Source organism: Microtus oregoni, unplaced genomic scaffold (assembly GCF_018167655.1).
Source record: "Microtus oregoni isolate MIOR12 unplaced genomic scaffold, Mior012 000004F_ref0000308, whole genome shotgun sequence".
NCBI lineage: Eukaryota > Metazoa > Chordata > Mammalia > Rodentia > Cricetidae > Microtus > Microtus oregoni.
The window spans coordinates 37,264,955-37,287,822 of NW_024543063.1; the positions used below are offsets into that span (position 1 = coordinate 37,264,955).

General features: G+C 46.6%; 1 protein-coding gene across 1 annotated transcript in view; it reads left to right on the plus strand.

Annotated features, from left to right (window-relative positions):
* Cdyl2 (chromodomain Y like 2) overlaps window positions 1-22,868 on the plus strand; it is a 163,902-nt gene that overhangs the window by 101,538 nt on the left and 39,496 nt on the right. Inside the window, exon 2 of the mRNA XM_041650060.1 lies at window positions 5,227-5,806. Coding sequence (XP_041505994.1) covers window positions 5,227-5,806 — 580 coding nt within the window. The remainder of the gene's footprint in view (window positions 1-5,226; window positions 5,807-22,868) is intronic.

Here is a 22,868-nt window from a genome sequence, read left to right on the forward strand (position 1 = left end):
ATCTCATATTCCTCATCTCTGAAAAAAAGGAGCCTGAGGGATGTGGGCATGCCAGCTCTTCTGATACCATTCACATGTTTGAGTGCATATAAGTCCAAGGAGATTGCATTGGCAATTCCCCCCTTTGCAAGGACTGAGCTCTAGATAAAGCTGGTGGCCTGTACAGGTAGGTGACGTGTCAGGAGATGGGATTGTCCAGACTAGGGTCACGCCTCTGCTGTCAGAAGGAGTGAGAAGTTGGGAGACAGGACAGAGGTGGAAGGGAGGGGTTCCAGCAAAGTAAGATATCTCAGGTAGGAAATCTTGAAATCACAGGCAAGGTCAAGTCTGGGTGACTTGAGCCTCAGCCAGCAGAGAAAGAAGCACCAAGGAGGGTGAGTCATCAGAGATAACAGTGGCCAAGGTATAGTGAGATGCTTGGGGTCATCTTTCCCCTTGCTCCCTGGAGGCATTTTGGTCTTTCAGGAAGAGCTATTGTTTTTTTTTTTTTTTTCAAAACCTGAAAAGTACCTTTCTTGTTTGTTTTAAAGACCAGACAAAGCCATATAAAGCAGTTCTGTCCACTGGCTTCACGCACAGGAGAGCCGTCCCATTTGATCTCAGGTGCTGTGGGCTTCTGACTGTGCTCCTCTGTATTGCAGCTCTTCTTCCCCTCCTCCCCGGACTGTTGGTGCTGATATTGTTTCTTTCACACATGGAGAAGCTGAGATCTCTAGTGATTGGGCAAGTTTCCAGCCATAGGACTAGAGGGTGGCAGGGTTTTGTTTGTTTGTTTGGTTTTGGTTTTTTGTATTTCTTTAAACAGCAGGATACTGGGGTGATATTATTAAGTTCTATTTAAAGTTGGTATTGAGTTAATTTACGTGTTCAGTGGCTTTGTGGGTGGGATCGGAGTGGAAGCCGTGGACTGTTGAAGCCTTCTGTAACTTGAAGAGAGCAGAATTAGCTCCCTCTTCCAGTGTGGGATCCTGCCATCTAGACTCTGCACCCTTTTCGACAGCTCCTGGATTCTGCAGCAGCATTGCTGTGTCCAGCTATCTTCTGTACTTGGAGAGATGGATCCAAGTCGGTAGACACTCACTTCTCCTTGGGGAGGAGCTGATTGTCACCTGCGGTCATTTTGTGCAAGGCAGGGAAACATTCTGATCATAGACACCAGCAAGTGTTGTGGTCATAGCAGGCTGTACAAGATTAACTAACTTGTATTGTGGACTGTGAAAACTCTTATTCGTGTGTTATCCACAGTCACCCAGTGAGATCGGCCAGTTACTTTCTCCTTGCTCTTTGCTCTGTGAGTCACCGTAGGCCTAAAGACATTTATAAATGAGTTTAGAAATACATGATAGAGTTTTCTAGGAGTCTTGTTATAAAGCCTTGGTTCTTAATATTATCTGACTTCATTTTAATGTGACTGCTGTCCATCTGCCCATCACTTCATGACCTCAACCCTCTACCCATTCTTTACTTGTCAACTGTCTATTCATTCATCAGTCATCCTTCCATGGATCCATCTATACATCTATCCATCCATCTATCCATCCATCCATCCATCCATCCATCCATCCATCATCAATCTACACAAGCAGCTATCATTTATGCAGCTACCCATCCATCCATGCCTTCATCCACCCATGCATCCATCTATTTGACCATCTATCCATCATCCATTCATTTAGTCATGCTTTCCCATTCCTCATCTCCCCAACCACCCATCATTTACCCCAGCTCCCCATCCATCTATGCATTCATCCACCCTTGCATCTATCTGTCTGTCTGTTTGTCCATCATCTGTCATGATCCTCTTATCATCCATCAACCCACCCACCTGCATATCCACCCACCGTGTAGCATTGTCTTTTGCTTTATCTGGGGGAGGAATCCCTTCACTGCAGGAGTTAAACCTATACTTTCTAGAGCAGAGACCTCCATTCTGTTAAACACCCCTTAGCCTCCAAGAGCTGCGTATTTGCTAGTGACAGTCTAGGTGGGTGTCCTTGGGCATGCTGCCATTCCAGACACTGCCAAGCTGCTTATTACCTTTTCCTATTCTATCAACTGCACAGAGTCTCTCCCCACAATGTCCTCAAAGGAAACAAAGCTGCAGGCTGTCAGCTTCCTGAGGTGCTATTATGATTGACAGGCAGCACCTTTGACCCCGCAGGTTGGGGGCAGGATGAATTGGTCCCAGGTGTATTTTAAAATAGAAGAACCGTTATTGAGTTTGTGTGATTTATGCAATGCATCTAAAACAGAGTCTTATAAGGAAGGAAATTGTAATAGAAACAGGTGAATTCAAGTAGAGATGAGTCAATTAAGGAGTCAGTTAAAATTGTCCGAGAGGCAGTATTATTACGAGGAGGTGTGACCTAGCTAGATCTGGATTTATGAAGGTGGAGCAGTGAAAGTCACCTCGTTACTTTCCATAGCTCCTGTTATATGTTCACCACCCAGGGAGATGACCACAGTTCATGAAACTTCAACCTGTAAACATGCAAAGCCAAAGGGGCCCTTGTATCTAGTACTATACAACCATTATTGCTCTCACTGCACCCCTTCTCCCTTCTGTATTCTCTTTCCTAAGTTTCAGGAGTGCTGTCTTTGCTTGTAGTTCAGTTCCAGTGGATCGGACTTTCATCCTGGAATGAATTGTGTGGACACTGAAATGTGCGGGTGAAGAGTAGGGGCGTGGCTGCATAAGAGGGCACTAACTTAGCCTTCACGAGGTCCTGGGTCCAGTAGCATCAGTGGAAACAACAACAACAACAAAAGAAATATGTTTGAATGTAGTGTTTTAAAATTTCTCATGAAAATTGAGTGCCTGGGGGCTGAAGGGCAGAGCTCTTTATATAGAATAAGGTAGCCTCAAATCCACAAATCTGCCCATTTCAACTTCCCAAGGGCTGGGGCTCGAGGCATGCACCAGCACATTTTAAAAATGATATATACTTTTATTAAGTTTTGAGAATTTCATACAATCATAAGATATATTTTGAACACCCCTGCTTCTCTCCCTAAGTCCTCCAAGATCCACCTCCCATCCTCCATCCTTCCCAACGTTGTGCTCTTTCTCTCTCTGTTTTAGAACCTACGCAGTCCAGTTTGTGCTACCCATATAGAAATGGGTGTGGGCCTTCCATTAGAATTGGGTCAATCTACCAGGGGTCACACCCTTGCAGAAAACCAACTCCCTTCCCCAGAAGCTGTCAACTGTCAACAGCCCCTCATCTGGGGACGCTTGTGACCCCCCTCTGTCTCCATGCTGGAGTATTGACTGACTTGATTTTGTGTGGGTGGTCACAGTTGCTACGCATTCATGAGCTCAGTGGTTCCGTCATGTCATGCGGGAGGTCCTTCTGTCTACATGTTGATTTTATTGGTTAATGAATAAAGAAAACTGGCTTGGCCCATAGCATGAGAAGAGGAAGGTGGAGTTAGAGGAAGCCATGCCTGAGACAGATGCTGAGAACTTTAGCTGGTGAGCCACAGCCACGTGGCGATATACAGACTAATAGAAGTGGGTTAGTTTAGGATATGAGTTTAGCCAGAAATATGCTTAAGTTATTGGCCAAACAGTATTGCAAATAATATGGTTTCTGAGTGGTTATTTTGTGGCTGGGTGGCCAGAACAAAAAAAACAACCCTTCCCCCAATAGTCGTGTCCAGGGGACTTTATTTCTCTCAACTTCTCCTCCAGTCTCTGGCTCTTAACTTCTGCCCCCTCTTCCATGATGACGCTTGAGCCTTAGGGGGAGGAAGTATGATACAGGAGTCTCATTTAGAGCTGAGTACTCTGTAGACACTCATTCTTTGCACCTTGACCAGCTGCCACTGACAAATCCAAATTCAAGTGGATAATGAGGTTGAAAGGATAGTAAATGAGCTCAAAAAGTACCCTTGGCTTATGTCCCTTGAGATGACTCAGGAGGGAAAGGCACTTGCCACCAAATCTGATGACTCAACTTTGAGTCCCTGGATCCCACGTGGTGGAAGCAGAATTAATTCCTGCAGGCTTCCTTCTGATTGCCACATGTGCAGAGTGGCATACACACCCCACTAAATAATAAATAAATAAATAAATGTTCAAATTTTTTTGATAAAAACAACCCTTCACTTTAAAGCTCTTGCAGAGGACCTGAGTTTGGTTCTTAACACCTAGGTTTGGTTTGCTCACTCCTACCTGTGATTTCAGCTCCAGCCACACCTCCGCTGGCCTCTGAATGTACTCCACACATGCACTACCCCCACACACATGTATAAATAAAAAAATCTTTTTAAAAAGATTTATTATATAAAAATAGCAACGAAATCACAAAGATAAATTAATATGATGCCATATGTATTATTGCTCAATTAATATTACTTATTTTTTTAAGAGTAGAAATCTTCGTCAGATGGATCTTTCAAAGTCTGCTTTGCAACCCTGAAAACAAGAATTTCTAGCAAAACCCTGTAGTGCTATCTCAACAAAAGGGAGTGAGGGCGGATGCAGGATGCCACCTATGGGATATAGCCTGAAGAGGCACCATGAAACATCATGACTGTGATGCTTTAGTTTTGAGTGGGAGGGGCAGGGCTGTGAAGTCCAACCCAGGGCCTCTTGTCTGCATGGCAGGTGTTCTGCAGCTAGATTAAACCCCCAGCCTTTCAGCCACGTTCTCAAACAAGCCAGCTCTCTCCCTAGCACTTGCTGCCTGGGATTGACTGGATTGAAGACCCTTACTCAAAATAGGAAGTACCGGAGCCTCAGAGAGCAAAGGCTGTGCAGTTTGTTTTATGATCTTGTAAGGCTGGCAGCCACCCAGATAAAGTGCAAGTGTTTTTGCAAAGTGCATGGGACAGTTTTTTCTATAAACCTGAACCCAAGGCTCTCATTGAAAGTCAAGTCATCTGGGAGGTCGAATATTACATGTCACCTGCCACATCCAATGCTTATCTATTTCTCAGCCAAAGCTCCACACGGCTTCATCTCTACATTTGCATCCTTGTCTGTCTTAAAACTTCTCCAGTGCATGGTCTTACCATGTCTGTAGAGGATCAGGCAAGCTTTACTGTTAATAATTTTCTACTCTAAAAGCTCTAGCGTGGGTGTTGGGGGCTCTTCCAGCCGATGTTCGCGGGGACTCAGTGTCTGCCTGTCCATCTGTAGCTGGACCTAAGATGGCCTGAGGCACTTTGGAACAAGGATGGTGATGTCCTGCTTCTCACTGTCTTGTCTTGCCTTCTCAGGTCGAAAGGATTGTGGACAAGAGGAAGAACAAGAAGGGGAAATGGGAATATCTCATCCGATGGAAAGGCTATGGCAGCTCCGAGGACACGTGGGAGCCAGAGCATCACCTCCTGCACTGCGAGGAGTTTATTGATGAGTTCAACGGGCTGCATGTGTCCAAGGACAAGAAAGTGAAGTCAGGAAAGCAGGCTGCAGCCTCCAAGCTCCTCCGTGACACCCGCAGCCCACCAGTGGAGAGGCTCCCCCACAGGCCCCTGGAGCCCGGCAAAAGCAAATCAGCTTCCCACAAGCGGAAACGTATCAACTCTCCCCTGTCCAGGCCCAAGAAGGGGTCTTCAGGGAAGGCCCCTGGGGCCACAAAGTCTGTGTCCTATAGGACTACTCCCAGTGGCTTACAAATCATGCCTATGAAGAAGGCTCAGAATGGCTTGGAGAATGGAGATGCTGGTTCTGAGAAGGAGGAGGTGCACTTTGGAAATGGGTCCCATCAGCTGGATTTGGATTTGAGTGACCAGGTTGGAGAACAGGATGCCAGCGACTGTGATGGGACCCACTCTGCGCTGGTGGAGAACGGAGTCGGTTTGTGGCTTTTCTCTCTCTTGGGATTGGCTTTGGCTGTTGCCAGCAGTTTTGTTGTTGTTTGAAATAGGATCTTAGGTAGCCCAGGTTGGCCTCAAACTCACTAAGTATTCTAGAACGCCCTTTAACCTCCCTATCCCCCGCCTCTATCTCCTGAGTGTTGGTGCTCTAGGCAGGCACTGTTATATCCTGGCTTAGGTAGAGGTGGAACACAGGACATTATTGCATGTTAAGTAAGCACTCTACCAACCATGCCACCTCTCTAGTCCCTTGGTCTGATTTTTCTTTCAATCTAGGGAAACACATAATTCACACCTCCTGTTTGACTCTTAGCGGCTGTTAATACTGCCTTTGTCTCTCACACCAGGGCCATGTAAACTTGACCTCACACCCATGTCTGTCATTAGATACCTTTTCATTTGGGAATACCCAGCCACAGATGCTCAGGTGGGGCCTGTGATGGCTTACAAAGGCCTAACTATAGCTAGGCCTGCCATCCTAGCCACATGGGATGCTGAAGAAGGAAACTTGCAAGTTTAAGGTCGCTCTGGGCTACAGGTTGAGTTCATGGCCAGCCTGAGCCACTTAGTAGGAGATCCTGTAATGTAAAGAGGGCTGGGGGCATCCAATCCCCCGTGCTGTTATATACAGAAAGAGAGAAAGAGAGTCCCTCGTACACTGTCGGACACCCACCAGATCTACATTCCGGAAGGCAGCTCAAGAATTCTCACACCCCAGAACACAGGGGTCATCCACAGAGGGCCAGCACCTCCCATGGGTCTCACTCACAGCCTTGCTTGTGATCTTATAGTGACCAGAGAGGGGGCCACCTGGGGGCTGCTCTTCCAGATTTCCAGGTGAAGCTCACCACCCCAACACATGATGGGAGATACCTTTCCTGCTGGTGTCACATAGGTGATGGACTTCATTTCTTTATCATGTCCTGCTTCAGTGTAGTCAGGATGCTGTCACAAAATGACCGAGACTAGGTCACCATGGAAACGTAATTCTCACAGTTCTAGGGACTGGAAAGTCCAAGATGGAGCAGGCAACAGCTGGGGCTGCTGAGGGATGTTCCTTGTAGATGGAGCACGGCTTCTAGCTGTGTGCTTATTTGGTGGTTATGACAGCCTACCTCCTTTCATGCTTCTGTGTTTAATTTCTTTATAAAGTCTCTATATTTAGACCAGGCTTGCCTTGGACTCACACTGTTGCCCAGGCTAGCCTGGAGCTTCTCTTATAAAGTCATTAATCCCATTCAGGATAGTAGAGTTCTCATGACTATATCCTCTCCTACAGACTCTGCCTCTTGATGCTGCTACATGGGGAATTAGGATTCAAGATATGACTTTTAGGGGAGGGGGAACCCCAACACCCAGACTGCAGTGGGTCCTAAATGCAGTTAAAGCCCCATCCTGTGCCTGCTGTCTTTCTTGCTCCTTTCTTCTCTGACTATGCGGCTCACATTAGATGGTCGATTTCCTCCCTCCTACAGTCTCCGGAAGCAGAATTAAAGGAGGAGGCCGTGACCTGGGTGACTTCAGCTTCCCATGCTGAGACTTCCTCAGTGGCCAGATGGCTCCTTAGAAGAGACCTCAGTGGCCTGTGTCCTTGGGCAAGCTGTGTGTTCCCGTTTCATACCTCCTCTTTTTCTCAAACACTTTTGTATATACCTGCAGGCAGTACCTTCATCTTTGGGGGATCAGATCCCCAAGCCTCAGGGGCTTCAGGAAATACTTTCTGGGCACACAACAATCTGTGCCCAATGTGCAGGGCCCTCAGATGGCCCTGATGGAATGATTGTGTGTGCATGTGTGAACAGGGCTGCTTGGATGTGGGTGATGCAGCTGCTGGCTGGACCATGAGGCAAGTTCATCAGGGATGATGCTAAGTGTGGGGTCTGGACCATTCTGAGCATGCTCCATCGGGGAGAGCTTGCCATCACTTAGAGGTTCCTCCTGCTCCAGAGAGGAATTTCACCCTAACACAATTTATTTAGGCGTCTGCCCCATCCTGACTCATGTTTCCGTCTGGGGATCCCCAGTGCTGCTGTGCTGTGCCTCAAGCATATGGAAGCGCTGTTTGTTTGAAACATTCATCTCTTGGGGGAGAAGTAGCTTGTGTAAATGAGGCTTGGCATAAACACCCGCGTTTGATGTTCCCATGACAGCTGCCAGCAGTTGCAGGATCCCCTGTCAATGCGGGAAGGGAGGCAATGGGAAACCTCTTAGGCTCTCCGGGTACAGGCGCAGGAGCCTGGGCGGGAGCCCAGCAGCTGAGCCACTGATACACTCTACCAGGCCTGCAGCTTCCCCAAGAGCAAGGAGGGGCATGAGAGGTGACTGACTGACTACCGGACAGCAGTGTGGAGCACAGAGGGAGTATCTCCCTGCTTGTGCTGTCTTCTCCGGTGGAGTGGAACCACTAGCCATTTGCACTGGGTTGAGCTACCTTGAATGATGACCCGCTAATAGGGCCTGGCGCTCCATCATCTGGGAAACTAGCATGGCCTACCTTCTGAAGTCTCTGGGAGTTTGCAGCTTTTCTGGACCATCCTCCTCCTTGGTCCCTTATCTCTCTACCTTCCTCGGATAGTGTACATCCACACATCCAAGGGCCCCAGCTGGAACAGAAGGGAAGGAGCCGCCCACCTCTATTGTGTTTGTGGCTGTTCCAAATCCTTCTGTTTAATTATATCCTTTCGTGTTGGTGTGCGAAGCTCCCATGAGGAGAAGGCTGTTGGTCTCATATTTCCTATGTGTAATATCCCCTGGGTACCTGCGACAAATGCAGGCAGAGCCCACAGTATCTGAGGTACTGAGTCTTGGATGGAGTCCAGAAGACCAGATCTTCCCAGGCGCCTTGGTGACTTCCGTGTTTCAGACGTCGTACCAGGATGAGAGGGTGATGTTTCCCGTCAGGCGCTAGCAGCCCTTAATTCAGTTCTGATTCTTGGAGCATCTGTTCAGGATCACTGCCCTGCTGGGTGCTAGAGTAGAGAGAGGCAATGAGGATTCAGGGGTTCATCTTTTATGACTTACAATCTACCCTCTGCTACACTGGTGGCCTCTGGCTGTGAGTTGACCTGAGCTGACTCCATAAAGAGAGTCATGTGTAGGACATGGAATGGCTTTGCCATATTTACATACAAGTTTCCTGTCGTCACGAGTATGAGAAATGCCCCCAGATAGAACTACCCTTTAACACTTTTGTTACAACTAGCTTATTATCCGGGTCTGTCAAGAACTCAGGAAAGGGGAGGCAGAACCCTTGCAAAGAGGGTAGTCTGAGATTCTTAGACAAGATCCCATACAAGAAGTGCTGTCTTTCTGGGTCTCTCCAGCAAGGAGTTAGAGGTGCACTGAGACCCAGCATCTCCATTCTTATGTCTGGTCAGAGGGAAGCTTTCCTGAGGGCTACAATTACATCTAGGTCGGACATTGGCTATTTCCCTTCTGGGCCTTCACGCCAAGGACCTCCTGCAGCACAGGAGTTCCCCCTTTGCCCTGCAGAAAGGGTCAGAGGGCTCCTGGCCGCACCTCATGGCAGTGCTTTGGGATGGGGTGTTGGTTCTTATATGGTTCTTACTTATAAGTGACAAGTTCTACTTAGAGAAAAGTAGCTTATATAATACACTTCCCATTGACTGTGAACTTCCTTATGCTATAGGGACAAACCAAAACCAGGTCCTCAGTGGGTGGCACATGTTGGTTTCACACCACGCCTCTCCCTGCTGAAGCTTGTGATGTATATGCTGTGGCTCAGTGCCCCGTCTCTATTCTGATTCTTCTCCTGTAGTGACAAATGACTTTGTGGTTCAGGGACCATCTGCCTCAGTGTCCCTTTGGGAGCTTGTTAGAATGAGCTCCGCCCCATCCGATGAATGGGGACTGGGGGCAGGTGTGAGTCACTCCTGTCAAACCATGAGTTTTCATAGCTGAGTGTGGATGGCCGCCCCCGCGGACATGTGTGGTTGTGAGCGATGGCTCATAGGTCCCTTCACTGCTAGATCTGTTCTTCACATTTTAAACTTGTAACGGCGTGGTTTTATAAAGGTCTCTTCCTTGCCTGTGCACTTCCGACAAGGATTCTCTCTCTCTCTCTCCCTCTCCCTCTCTCTCTCTCCCTCTCCCTCTCTCCCTCTCACTCTCTGTCTCTCTCCAAGGATTCTCTTCCTCCCTCCCTCCCTCCCTCCCTCTCTCTCTCTGACTTTCTCTAGCCCACCCTACCTGTTTCTTAAGAAAGACACGCTTTAGTTGTGACTAGAAGCTGGCTGCTTAGGGAGCCCCCCTCTCCTGTTATGCCAGGAGAACTCCTTTGTCTTGGCTATTCACGGAAGTCACAGCCTGGTTCTTTGACAGACTAACTTGTGCTTTAACCTTAGGGGGCATTCCCTGTCAGGCACCCTCATTCCCTTTGAGCCCTTGGGCAAAGCGTAACTATTCATCGCTCGAGTGCTTAGGGACCCTCAGTTCCCATGCCCACCGTTCTTTGATTGCCACGGATCCTTTCCCCATGTCTTGATGGCTGTCTGTCACCCAAGCCTTGCATGATTCACTGTTCCCAGCATCGTCCCTGCCCTCGCACGTCCTCCCCCATAGAGGGGCATCATTTGCCATTTTTCTTCTCATTGATGGTTTGAAGGGATCCCAGCCTTCTCATCTAGAATGCTCATTTCAGCCTACACGCTCTCCACCATGGTTATTGCTTTTCTTTCTGTGGAGCAGAACTGAGATGCACACATTTTTTTTTTCAAAAGCTATTCACACTAAGTGTCAGCTTGGGGAAAACTTGGGACCTCTTAAAGACTTAGCACCCTGGAGGGCGGGTCGGAGCCTGGGGTAGGCTGGAACCGGAACATAGACGTTTCCAACAAGTTTCAGGTGGTACTGTTAATGCAGGAACCCCACTTGGGGAACCACCACCATTGACCAATCAGCTGTGGGTGGTCAGATGGAACTATAGGTGGTTGTGGAAGCCAATGGCCTCCCTGGAGAGTAGGCATGCTTACCCTTGGAAACTTTCCTTTTACCTTTGTGAAACTAATGCTAAAGTGTGAGATGGGAACTTGGTACGGGAGATGTAGGATAAAGGGACTCTCCTGAGACATGGCATTTACAAAGGATGTTCTGTGATCCTCATGGCAGTCCTGAGAGGCAGCTGGTGTGCCCGTCCTATTAAAGTGCAGATGGAGGTTATAAGTGCACAGTTTGGGATCAGAGGTCAGACCCAGGCAACTGGACCCCAGAGCTGATCCCTGAAGCACTTTCCATTTGACTTCGGTGCGGAGAAAGCAATTTGTAAGCCCTGGTTACCCACAAACATAGTCTGACCAGGGTCTGAGAGGGGTGAGATCTACTTCTCTGACTCACATCTGCAAACCTTGATAAAGTGATTAATTTTTATTAAAAAATACAACTTAAGGCCAGTTCTTAGAGTGCAACCCTGGCATGCATGAAGTCTTGAGTTAGAGCCTCCGCAAATGTGGCGGTGCCTGCCCATAATTGTAGTGAAGGTAGAGAAAGGTGGTCAGGAATTCAAGATCATCTTTGACAAGCTCAGGGCCAGCCTGAGATACATGAGTCTCTCTGTCCATCCGTCTGTCCATCTGTCTGTCCTTACCTCCCCCTTTCACATATACACACACAAACTAAAATAAATATAGCTTACCAAGATTGAACTCACTCTTAGAAAGCACTCACAAGAATCCGGTGGGTTTCTTGTAGTATGTTTTCCTTCCTTCCTTCCTTCCTTCCTTTCTTCTTTCTTTCCTTTTTCCCCCTCTTTTTATTTTTTAAGTTACAAAAATAATACATGTGTGTTGTAAAACATTCCAAGTCCATATCTCCCTCTTATTCCCTCAAATTTTATTTCAAGGTAATTGATATTAATGTTCTTTTATGATGGTTTCTGGACTATTCTCTAGGTTTATTATTAATTATTTTATGTGGTTTATGCACATATCTGCAATAGTTATTCAGTAGCTGCTCAAATGATGATTGAGTCATGAGAATAAATAATGACATTTTTTACTTATCACCTATTGATTGGTAATCCATGAATTGTTTCTATCATCGTCCATATACCGCCCATCTACTTACTTTCTGTCTAGCATCTAGCACCTGTCAATTTATCTTTCTCTCTTTCATTACTTTTCATCTACCCACCATCAACATATTTGTCTATATACTGTATGCTGAGGCTACTTGTTCATTTCCTGGCCATCCAGACCCAAAATAGTAATACAGAAACCGTATTATCACAATATCGTTTGCTTGGCCTATTAGCTCATGCTTCTTGTTGCCTAGGTCTTATATCTTAAATTAGCCCATTTCTATTATTTTGTATTTTACCATGAGGATCATGGCCTACAGGTAAGGTTCTGGCTGGAGGCTTTCGTCTTCCTCCTTTGACAGCCACATGCCTTCCCTCTGACTCTACCTCCTCTCTTTGTACAACTCAAGTTTGGATTTTCTGCCTGGCTTTATTCTGTTAAGCCATTGGCTGAAAGAAGTTTCTTTATTAACCAATGGCAATAAAACATATTGACAGCATACAGAGGGGAATCCCACATCAATATACCATCTATCTCTCCTTCCTTCTCTGTCTGTCTACCCCTTCTCTTTCTCCCTGGCTATTGTCTCTTTACCAACTGTTATAGTTACCTTCAACTGCCAGCTTGACACAAACTTGGAATCATCTGAGAAGAGGAAGCCCCGACTGAGGAATTGCCTGGATCAGATTAGCCCTCAGTTAGGTCTGTGGGTCATTTTCCTGGATTGCTAATTGATGTAGGCCCAGACCACTATGGGTAGTACCATCCCTTCCCAGGTGGGCCGGGGCTGTATAGGAAAGTTAGTTAAGCAAGTCGTGGAAACCATGTCAGTAAGCATTTCTCCATGGTCTCTGCCACAACTCCTGTCTTCAGGTTCCTCAAGTTTTTATCCTGACTTCCCTCAGTGACTGACTCTGACATGTAAGCCAAATAAACCCTTTCTTCTCAAGTCGTTGTTGGTCAGCATTTTATCACAGCAACTAGGAAGTAAAGCCCGACTCCATCGATCCATCTATCCACCCATCCACCCACCCACCGATCCATCCATCCATCGATCCATCCATTCATCCACCCATCCATCATCACCATCTTCAAGGCCTTCCTGAGGTGACATCAGAGTAGTGGCATTTGTACCTTGTTCTATCACAAGCTGCCCCCTAAACTCTGAGCCAGTCCTGTCCCCCTTTTTGGTCAAGGGCATGTAGATCTACTCTCTTCCTTTTAGCTATGGAGTTTGTTTTATACTGTGCAGGGACTTAATTGTCCCTCTCTTTGATGACACTCATGCTGCTGCAAAGGTACACACTCTTGCCAACCCTGGCCACTGCCAGTCTCCATAATGCTCTTCCAAGCTCAGTTGTTTAATTTTAGTTTCTTAACCCCAGAGTGTATTTTTCACGCTCTTACGTCTCTGGCCCCAGGAGCTGCCCAGGCATAGGCATCAGCCAGCACACAGTATGCTGGGCAGTCAGCCATCCACTTGCTACCTCAGATAGATTGCCTTGCTTTTCTGGGCTCACTGATGAAATGCAGTCATGCTTCATAAGTTGGGGCAAAAAAAATTAATTGAATTAATTTATAGAAAGCTGTTAGACTATCACCCGCCATGTGACAGAGGTTTGTTGATGGCTAACTCTTTTTGTCACTATTCTAATTTTTTATAATTTGATCTTTGCATCTTCCTCTTTGTTTTAAAATTATTTTATGTATTGCGCATACTAACTCCTACATGTATTAAGCTAACATATATATACCAAGTGCCCGCTGTCTAACAGGTTAAACACACAGTGGTGGTACCTTCCTTCCTCATTAAGGGGAACATGTGGAAGAAACTATGGGGATTGTGAGAAGGGATGTCAAACCCAGCTTAGGGGACGAGGCTTCTTGGAGAAGATTATATGTGAGCTGAAGCCAATTGAATGAGCAAGGAAAAGGGCAAGGATGGCTAGAATCCCGGCAATGTGACAAGGGCTCAGACCAAGAGAGAGTGTGTGGTTGCATGGGGGAGTCTGTGCAGTCAGCACTGGCTTAAGAACTGTGTTTGTAGACCTGCCCATCTTTGTGTTCTGCATGTGTGGTTCCTCCAGGCCTTCGCTGTGCCAGCCCCTCTTTTGCATAGTGGCTGCCTCTCATCCTGCATGTCTCCCTTGGGGAGTGACTCCCATGGGAACCTCCCTGACTGCCAGCCATTTCAGTTCTCATCTGCGCATAGAAACCGCCGGTTCTTCATTGACAGCATGTACCTCAGTTTGCAATGCCCATAGCTTGATTATTTATATGTTAATTTTATGTCAGTGGGCCCAAATGCATGAGAACAGCCAATTAATGGAGGAGGGATGTATTTTTGCCTCGTGACTACTGCAGAAAGTTCAGTTTGTGGATGAGTGGCCCTATGTACGTGGGTGAAAAACATCATCATAGCAATAGGACCATATGGCAGACAGGGAGTCTTCGCCTCCGGATGGACGGGAAGCTGCAAAAGGAAGGAAGGGACTGGGGGACCGGGAATAGCCTTGAGGGCTATGCCCTCAGTCGCCCACTTCCTTCAACTAGTCTTCACCTAATAAGGTCTCAGGAACCTTCCAGAAGAGTGACAGCAGTTTGGCTCCACTCAACACAGGAGACTGTTAGGGGAATTTCATAGTTAAGCACAAACTGCTTGTGTGACTGTGTAATTCCATGCTCAGTAATAACCCCCATTAGGTCAGGGTGGTCTGCCATTTGGCTTACGGCTGGATCTCCAGCACCTAGCAGTGCCCCCATTTAGGAGATGTTTAAGAAACACAGCAGACAGCTAATAAGAAGGGAAGGATCTAGCAGATGAAAGAAACCCCGAAGTCCTTTCTGTTTCATATGTGGGCCTGGGGGTCACTCTACAGTAAGCCATGTTAGCATCTGCCGAGCTTACCTGCCCTTGTCCCTCATCCTCTATCCTTGAGTGTCCTGCATGCTCATGTGGTACTTCCCGTCCGTGGTATCATATCACAGAGAGCTAATATTTTGAGGCGGGTCTTACAGCAACCGAAAGTTCCCTTTCCTTTGTCTATGGGTGTTCATGCCATCTTCTATACCAACCTCCCTCCCCCATTTTCACATGGTCATGGTTGACTTTCCAGGAAGCATCGGGCTCCCTCCCCACAGAGGGTATGGGTGTTCCCTTCCCATCAGAGTGAATTTCCTTAGGGTTGCAATCTCTGATGTTCTATAGCCCTTTGCTATAGAAGAAATAAAAGCATAAACCATAATTTATGACCTGTCTTATTGGTAAGGCATGATGGGGAATCAGTGGACTTGTAAATCAGAAGTCTCACGTGCAGAGGCATCTGTATGTCTATAAAATGGATAGAAATTGTGGAGACAGCACAATCAAGAAGCTGGGAGTCTCCAGTGGGAGCTTGGAACATGGGGAGCATAGGATGGGAAACCGGCTCTTTCCCTTGGTCAGCCATTCTTCATCATCACTGCCCCCTCCTGCCGCTGCTTACCCCTCCTCTTCTCCTTTTGGTAGTCTATTGTAGCCCAGCTTGACCTCAGACTTACTATGTAGCTGAAGATGACCCTGAAATGATTCCTGATCCTCCTGCCTCCACTTCCCAAGTGCTGAGATGACAGCTGTCCCGTATCACATTTGGTTTATGAAGAGCCAGGGACCAAGCCCAGGACTTTGAGTGTGCCTGATGGATGCTCTGCTCACTGGGGCACATTCCCAGCCTCTCGGCAATGCTTCTGAGCTAAAAACCCTGCTTGGGAAAATGAAGGGGTGGGACCTGGCACCCCATCAGTACCTGCTGATGCTCTTTTCCCTCCCCTTTGGTAGACATACTGTCATCCGTCAGGGAAAGCTGTGCTTCCTGCCCCACCCCAAATGCCCTGTTAGCGTAGAATATTAACTTCACTCTGTTAATGTCACTGACTATGGAGAGATCAGAAACACTACCTGTGTGTAGTGGGCGTCTGTCACTTTTTGACTTCTTTATAGAAAATCAGCCTTGCACAGCCCCACGCCCCCCCACCACCTTGGTGACAATATTATTGCACTGGGGGTCCTGTCTACAAGTTTGCTCTCTGTTCTGTCCTATAGTGCACTGGTAGATTGGTTCACCACGAGCTTCATTTATTCTTTCTTCCACTTCTGTGCGTGATAGGGAGAGTTCTGAGTTAAGGCTCTTGGAGTTCAGGTAAATGTCCCTGCTGCTGGCCTAGTTTCCACCAGGGATGTCTTGTGTACCCCGGAGACCATAGGAGAGAAGCCACTAGTCCTGTTGTTCACTCAGCACTGGGGTGCTGTGTATAGAAGTGTACCCGTGCAGCTCCAGTGCATCCATGCAGCTGGAGTGCACCCACACAACTGGAGTTCACCCATGTAGCTGGAGTGAGTGCACCCATGCAACTGTAGTGCATCTGTGCAGCTGGAGTGCACCCATGTAGCTGGAGTGAGTGCACCCATGCAGCTACAGTGCATTCATGCAGCTGGAGTGTACCCACACAACTGGAGTTCACCCATGTAGCTGGAGTGAGTGCACCCATGCAGCTGGAGTGTACCCACACAACTGGAGTTCACCCATGTAGCTGGAGTGAGTACACCCATGCAACTATAGTGCATCTGTGCAGCTGGAGTGCACCTATGTAGCTGGAGTGAGTGCACCCATGCAGCTACAGTGCATCCATGCAGCTGGAGTGCACACACACAACTGGAGTGCACCCATGTAGCTGGAGTGAGTGCACCCATGCAGCTACAGTGCATCCATACAGCTGGAGTGCACCCACACAACTGGCGTGAACCCATGTAGCTGGAGTGAGTGCACCCATGCAGCTGGAGTTCACCAATGCAACTGGAGTATACCCACACAACTCGAGGGCGCCCATGCAGCTGTAGTGCCCCCATGCAGCTGGATTACACCCATACAACTGGCATGCACCCATGTAGCGGGGAGCATCTGTGAAGAGGGGATTATAGGAGTGGCTTCCATGTGAATTCGGTGGCTAACCTGAGCTCTGAAGACTTCCCAGAGCTCTGATGGGTAAAGAATAGAGGGAAGATGGCATTGGGTGGCAGAAATGTTATTTTATTAATATTTTAGAGAATAAGTAACATCAGCTTCAGACACCATCAATAAATTCTACATAATCTTTCTTCCTCGGGTATTCTGTAAGTGACTGCTCTGGGCCATGCACTGTATAGCTGGTTGCTGTGTGGCTCCTCCTGAGACTCTGGTGATGGATAAGACAGGGTGTTCCAAGTTCAGGGAAGAAAGCAACAGCAAAGAAACAACAAGCTGGGGGACAGTCTCCATGTCCGGACAGCCAGTGCTACTGAACCCAGCCTGAGAGCCGTTTTCTGTTCTGATCCCAGCAGATGTACAGGCAGTAGCCACTGTTCTCTCCATTCACAACACAGGGAGAAGGAGGTCACTGCATGTGGACAAGAACGGCATTTCTGGCCAAAGGGACAACCTGTAATGTCTGAGGGGCAGGGAAATATATGTCTGGGAACCTCTAATAGTCTTGAGAGTAGGGCTGCTTAAGAGGCAGGAGTGGAAGGTAAGACTAGAGAATAGCCTGTGGGCTGTTTTTAATGGAGCAGCCAGGCAGGGGAGTCCAATGAGTTTCAAAGGGTCATTGTCAACATTGAATATTTTAGGGAATATTCTGCCATGGGCCCAACTTCTGGCACAATGGTGCTTATGGAGACAGCATTGCCTTAGTGGTTCGATATGGGAGAATTTATTTGACCTGTGATACAGTTTCTTTGCAGAGGGGAGGGGAGGAGCTGGAGCTGGAAAACCCCTCTAATGGCTCCACCTACCACACCATACTGTGGTATCAGGCTTTTTAATCAGGCTGTTTGCATTTTGGATTCATGCTTTGCTGGCTGGGTAAGGCGTTTAGACACCAGATAGTAAACATTGCACAATGCATATAATCATCACTCCTGGCAGTTCTAAACCATCCTGAGCCTCAAGTTCCTCAAAATCCATTGTACCTTTTCTTAGGGCATGGTTCCAGTGTGACAGAGGATGGCAGGTATGATGGGAGGTTTTTTAATCTACCTGGGGATTTGAGCTCTGTAGTTCCTCAGACCCTGAGGTCAGAGAGTCTGCACATGGGAACCGTTAGGAGCTGGTATAGCGAGCAGCAGGGAGATTGTGGTGCAAGTGCAGGCCTGCGGGTGCACACAGAGCTCTCCAGCCCTGCATCCAGAACTCCCCTGATATGGTGGGTGGAGCCCTCAGAGGGGTTTTCCAGCTCCGTCTCCTCCCTTCCCCTCTCATCTTCTCCTTCCCCCTCCATCCCCCTGCCCTATTGAAGAAACTGCTCAGCCTGCTGTGTTCTGATGTGTTTTCAGAACAAGATCTGGACCCGACTTTACTCCACTGTCCTTCTCTTCCACAACACCTCAGCACAGCCCACTCTACACAACAGGCCTCCCGAGGGCCAGCCACAGACCTGGAAATGCTCTCCCCCTGTAACTTGCACTTGATTTTACTGAGAACTGGAAATTTCTGGGCACCTCCATCTCCAGGGTGGTGGCTTTGGTCAGCTATGGGACCACATGGGTTTTTTGCATTTTGAACTGTATCTTCTCCATTCCACACCACCCCAGTTCATCACCAAAGATGCTCAGATTATAGCTACCCTGGGTCTGGTGCTCTCTCCTCTCTATGGATTGCATTTGTTTCCCGAGGTGAGGATGGAGGAAGAACGGTAGGAAGGAACAAGCCTGGTGCTGGCATCTTTATATGTGGCACATTACACGTAGTTCCAGTCTCTCATTCCTGCTCTTGTGGTCTCTGCTTCCTTTATATGTGTATGTATGGGTGTGCATGCATGTGGAGGCTGGAAGTGAGCATCAGGAATTTCCTCAGTCACTCAAGGCCTCTCACTGAACCTGGAACTGAGCTGCTCAGCTAGACTGACTGGCCAACAGGACCCAGGGCTGCTACTGTTTCAGCAGCCCCAGTGCTGGGGGATAGCAGGCTTGCACCACCATGCCCAGCTTTTTAAGCGGGAGCTGCAGATCAGAACTTAGATCCTCATGTATGCTAGGCAAGCACTTTACCAATTAGCCATCTCGTTGACTTCTCCCTCCTTTGTGAGATAGGAGCTTCCACAAGCCCTCCATTGTACTCCAAAATTAGTTTATTTATCAGACAAATATCTGTATCCTTCCCTGTTCTTGGCTCTTCTGGTTCTGAAAACATGGGTTAAAACATGGGTAGTTCTTGTCTTTAGGACATCACCTGCGGGACAAGTGGGCAGTCAGACATTCAAAATAGCTATGCCAAGGTATGGTCAGTGTGCATGGCGATTATCCCTCAGTGTTACTCTTGCTCTGTCCAGGAGGGTAGCTACCAGATACAAGTGTCTTGAGTTTCAGTTAATTAGAATTAACAAATTTAATTTTTTTCAATGAACTGCTGGCCAGCAGCTACCTATAAAACAGCTTGGGTAGTTGCATCATTGCAGGGTGCCCTACTGGACAGAACTGAATCCGACTGCAAGGGTCCAGGGGGCAGTTTCCCATCTACCCCAACATTAGCAATGCACTCCAGGTGCCATGGACACTGTAGGTTCTTACTGTGTGTGTGCTGAACAGTCAGAGGACAGTGTAGCTAGGAAAGCAGGGTGGATGAACTGCTAAGAGAATAGGAGACGTCACCGTGGAGCCCTATTGAAAATGAGACCTCTAACACGAGCAGGAGGTGTGCATTCCACCCGTGGTGAGAATGAGCCTGTTCTTCACCCTCTTCCTGGATTCATTCTATGTTGCCATGGCTGGAGCCCCACAGCGTGCTACTATCATCTTCACGAGGGAAGGAAGATGAATTGCATCCAGACTACACCTTGTTCTCTCTTTGGATGTCTAGGAGAGGTGAAATCTCACGCAGCTTGTGGAAGGCAGAGAAGGTGTAGCTTACATGGAAGGGAGTGAGCAGGGTGAGGAATCTACCTGGTGGTGGAAAACACACTTCCATTTTCGATGTTTGGGAAATGAGACTCGTGTTTCATGGGACTGGGCTTTTGTGATCAGCGAGGGAGGCAGACGCGGTATGTGGCCATCAGGAATGATGTTGCTTTATGAATTTGGCCCATGGTGGTCTTTGGGGGAATTGCTTGAGTTGGTTTTCTAGACTTGCTGGCTTGTTCAGTCATGAATTTGATGAATACTGCAGACCATGTGGCGTCTTCTAGGCCCTGCACTCAGCATTGCAGTCAAGCTGAGTGATCCTCAGGTTTGCCCCCGAAGATCCCACGGTAGAGAGAAGTAGCAGCATGCTAGAACATGCAGAACAAAGCCCGAGCAATCAGCCAGAAAAGTAGGATATCCCTTGGAGCCCACCCCAGCAGGAGCATCCAGAACAGGCTTCAAAGTCTTGGCATATAAGTCTGTGTTCCTGTTTAGCTTGAATCTTGATGCTTGACACCTTGCAGTGGTATGGCCTTGGTGAGATAGTTTTATCAACTTGACACAACCCATAATAACCAGGGAAGAGGGCTTCAGTGAGGGATTGTCTGCACTGGCCAGTGGGTATGTCTGTTGGTGATGGTTTAATTAACTTAATTAACTCTAACATGGAAAGACTCAGCCCACTCTTGGTAGCACCATTCCCTAGGCAGGTGACTCCGAACTGTATAAGAGTAGAGACATCTAGTTGAGCACAGGAAGCAAGTGAGCACACGTGTATTTACATTTCTCTGCTCATGCTTATGTGATGTGGCTGGCTATTTGAACCTCCTGCCTTGACTTCCTTACAATGGTGGATTGTAACCTGGATTTGTAATAGGAAATGCACTTTCTCCACTTAGCTGCTTTTTGTCTAAGTATTTTATCACAGCAGCAGAAACGAAACTGGGACACTTGGCTGTGTCACTTTCTCTTCTGTAAATTGAAGGTGAGAATAGCATTGTCCAGGGTTGTGATGAGGATTGAATGGGACAGTCAATTCTCAGAGTCTCAGGAGTATTCCATTGTAGTGAACAACTGAGCAAAACCTCAAAATGACATGAATTTCTGTTTTGGTTTATCCTGAAGTGAGAATAAATTGCTCCTGGTTCAGGTACCATAACCATCAAATACTGCCCTAGAACCCAAGGGTGTCTGTGTTAGTAATGAGGCTGGCATGGCCTGTTCATCTATCTCTTGAAAGTAGAATCTCTTGGTGATGTTTAAACTTGTCCTTCCTCCCTGTCCAGAGGGATATGGGTGCTCTAATGTATCTGGAACTTGGTGGGCTTTTGGTGGAGCACTTGAGCCCAGTTCCCAAGTCCTGCCAGGAGTGGCCAAATTCCTGAGAGTTGATGTTGCATGTTGGAAGCCTGTTACGTCCTCTTCCCCTGGCCAATGCCCTTAACCCATTACCTTCTGTCCTCCCTGACAGCTTGTCCCTAGACCCCAGGGAGATGTCCTCTTGTCTGTCATATGCCAAGTTTCTGTCTGTTTGGGAGAGTGTTACCTACCCTTTGACAGTAAGGCCTTGCTTCTTTTAGTGTTCTTCATCCATTGAGCAGCACACCTTCCATTAGGAGCTGAGCTGAGCTTCCTTTCTGTATCTTTCCAAGTCTCTCCTTGGAGAATATTCAATACTCAGTTGTTCTTTTGCCGCATCTGATGGCCTCTGTCTTAATATGAGTTAATCTGTTCACAGATTTGTATAATTATTTCTATATTGGGTTATTTTTCTTATTTTATTTCACATTTAATTTTAAAATCATTTTATATGTTCTCTTTCTCTCACTCTTATCCCCTGGTGAATGATTTTTTATTGCACAGATACATTTTCCACTGTAATTCCTACTCCTGGGGCTGATTTGGAAAGTAGCTAAGAATTGTATTTAGTGCATGTACTTCACTACAACCTTTCCCCACTATGACTTAGCAAGACACTTCTACTTATCTTTGCCATTCAGCTTACCCTTCCCACATTTTGTTATTGCTTTATATTCTCAATGTTGTTAAACACTAAAGTTTACTTTTATAGCCAATAATTACATTTAATGAAAATAATCTTGTTTTCTTTTATTTCATTTCTTCTTCTCAACTGACCTTTTGATTTTCTGAAGTTTTTCTGAATATTTTTTGTAGAATATATGTTAGAGAAATCTCTTAGTGTGGGGCATATCTGAAAATGTTCATGTACTTGGTACTTTAAGTGATATTTTATCTGGGTATAAAATTCCAGATTGGCATGTAGTCTTAGCATTTTGATAATAACAGATCATTTTTTTCAACCCTCTATTATTGATACTAGTTTTTTTTTTGGATTTTTTGAGACAGGGTTTCTCCGTAGCTTTTGGTTCCTGTCCTGGAACTAGCTCTTGTAGACCAGGCTGGCCTCGAACTCACAGAGATCCGCCTGCCTCTGCCTCCCGAGTGCTGGGATTAAAGGCATGCGCCACCAACTCCCAGCTCTATTGATACTAGTTTATTAGTCTATCTTGACAATGTTCTTTTTAAATAAACTATATTTTAAGAATTCTTCTTTACATATTGCATTCTTTAGTTTCTCATTATTATCTGTTTATCCTTCTTGATACTCAGAGTGCTTTATCAAAGAAAGATATTTTTTTCTAGAAAATAGGACTCTTAGGACTATTCCTTTCTTAGAGTCATTCCTTGTATAAAGTTTTAATTTCTTCTTATATATAGTTGTGTTTAAAAACATATTTAGCTTTATTTTGAGGTGATTTAAAACCTAGAGAAAATATCAAGGGCACTTTCAGATTCACCACTTTCAGCATTTTGGTATACTTATTTTCCTTCTGTATACATGTGTACATTCATATGACCTTTCATGTACCCCTCTCCATCTGTCAATCATCCCGGTATCACTTACAGACTCTTCTTATTTTGTGCTGAGGATTAGTTTGATGTTCATATTGTGTCAAACTTGAAGTCTCTTCAGATATTCTCTTATGACCGTTTGATATGTCTGGATATTTAATTAATTAATTTTTAGGACTTCTTTATTTCTGGTATGGTAAGATTTTCCAGCTTATTTATATTTA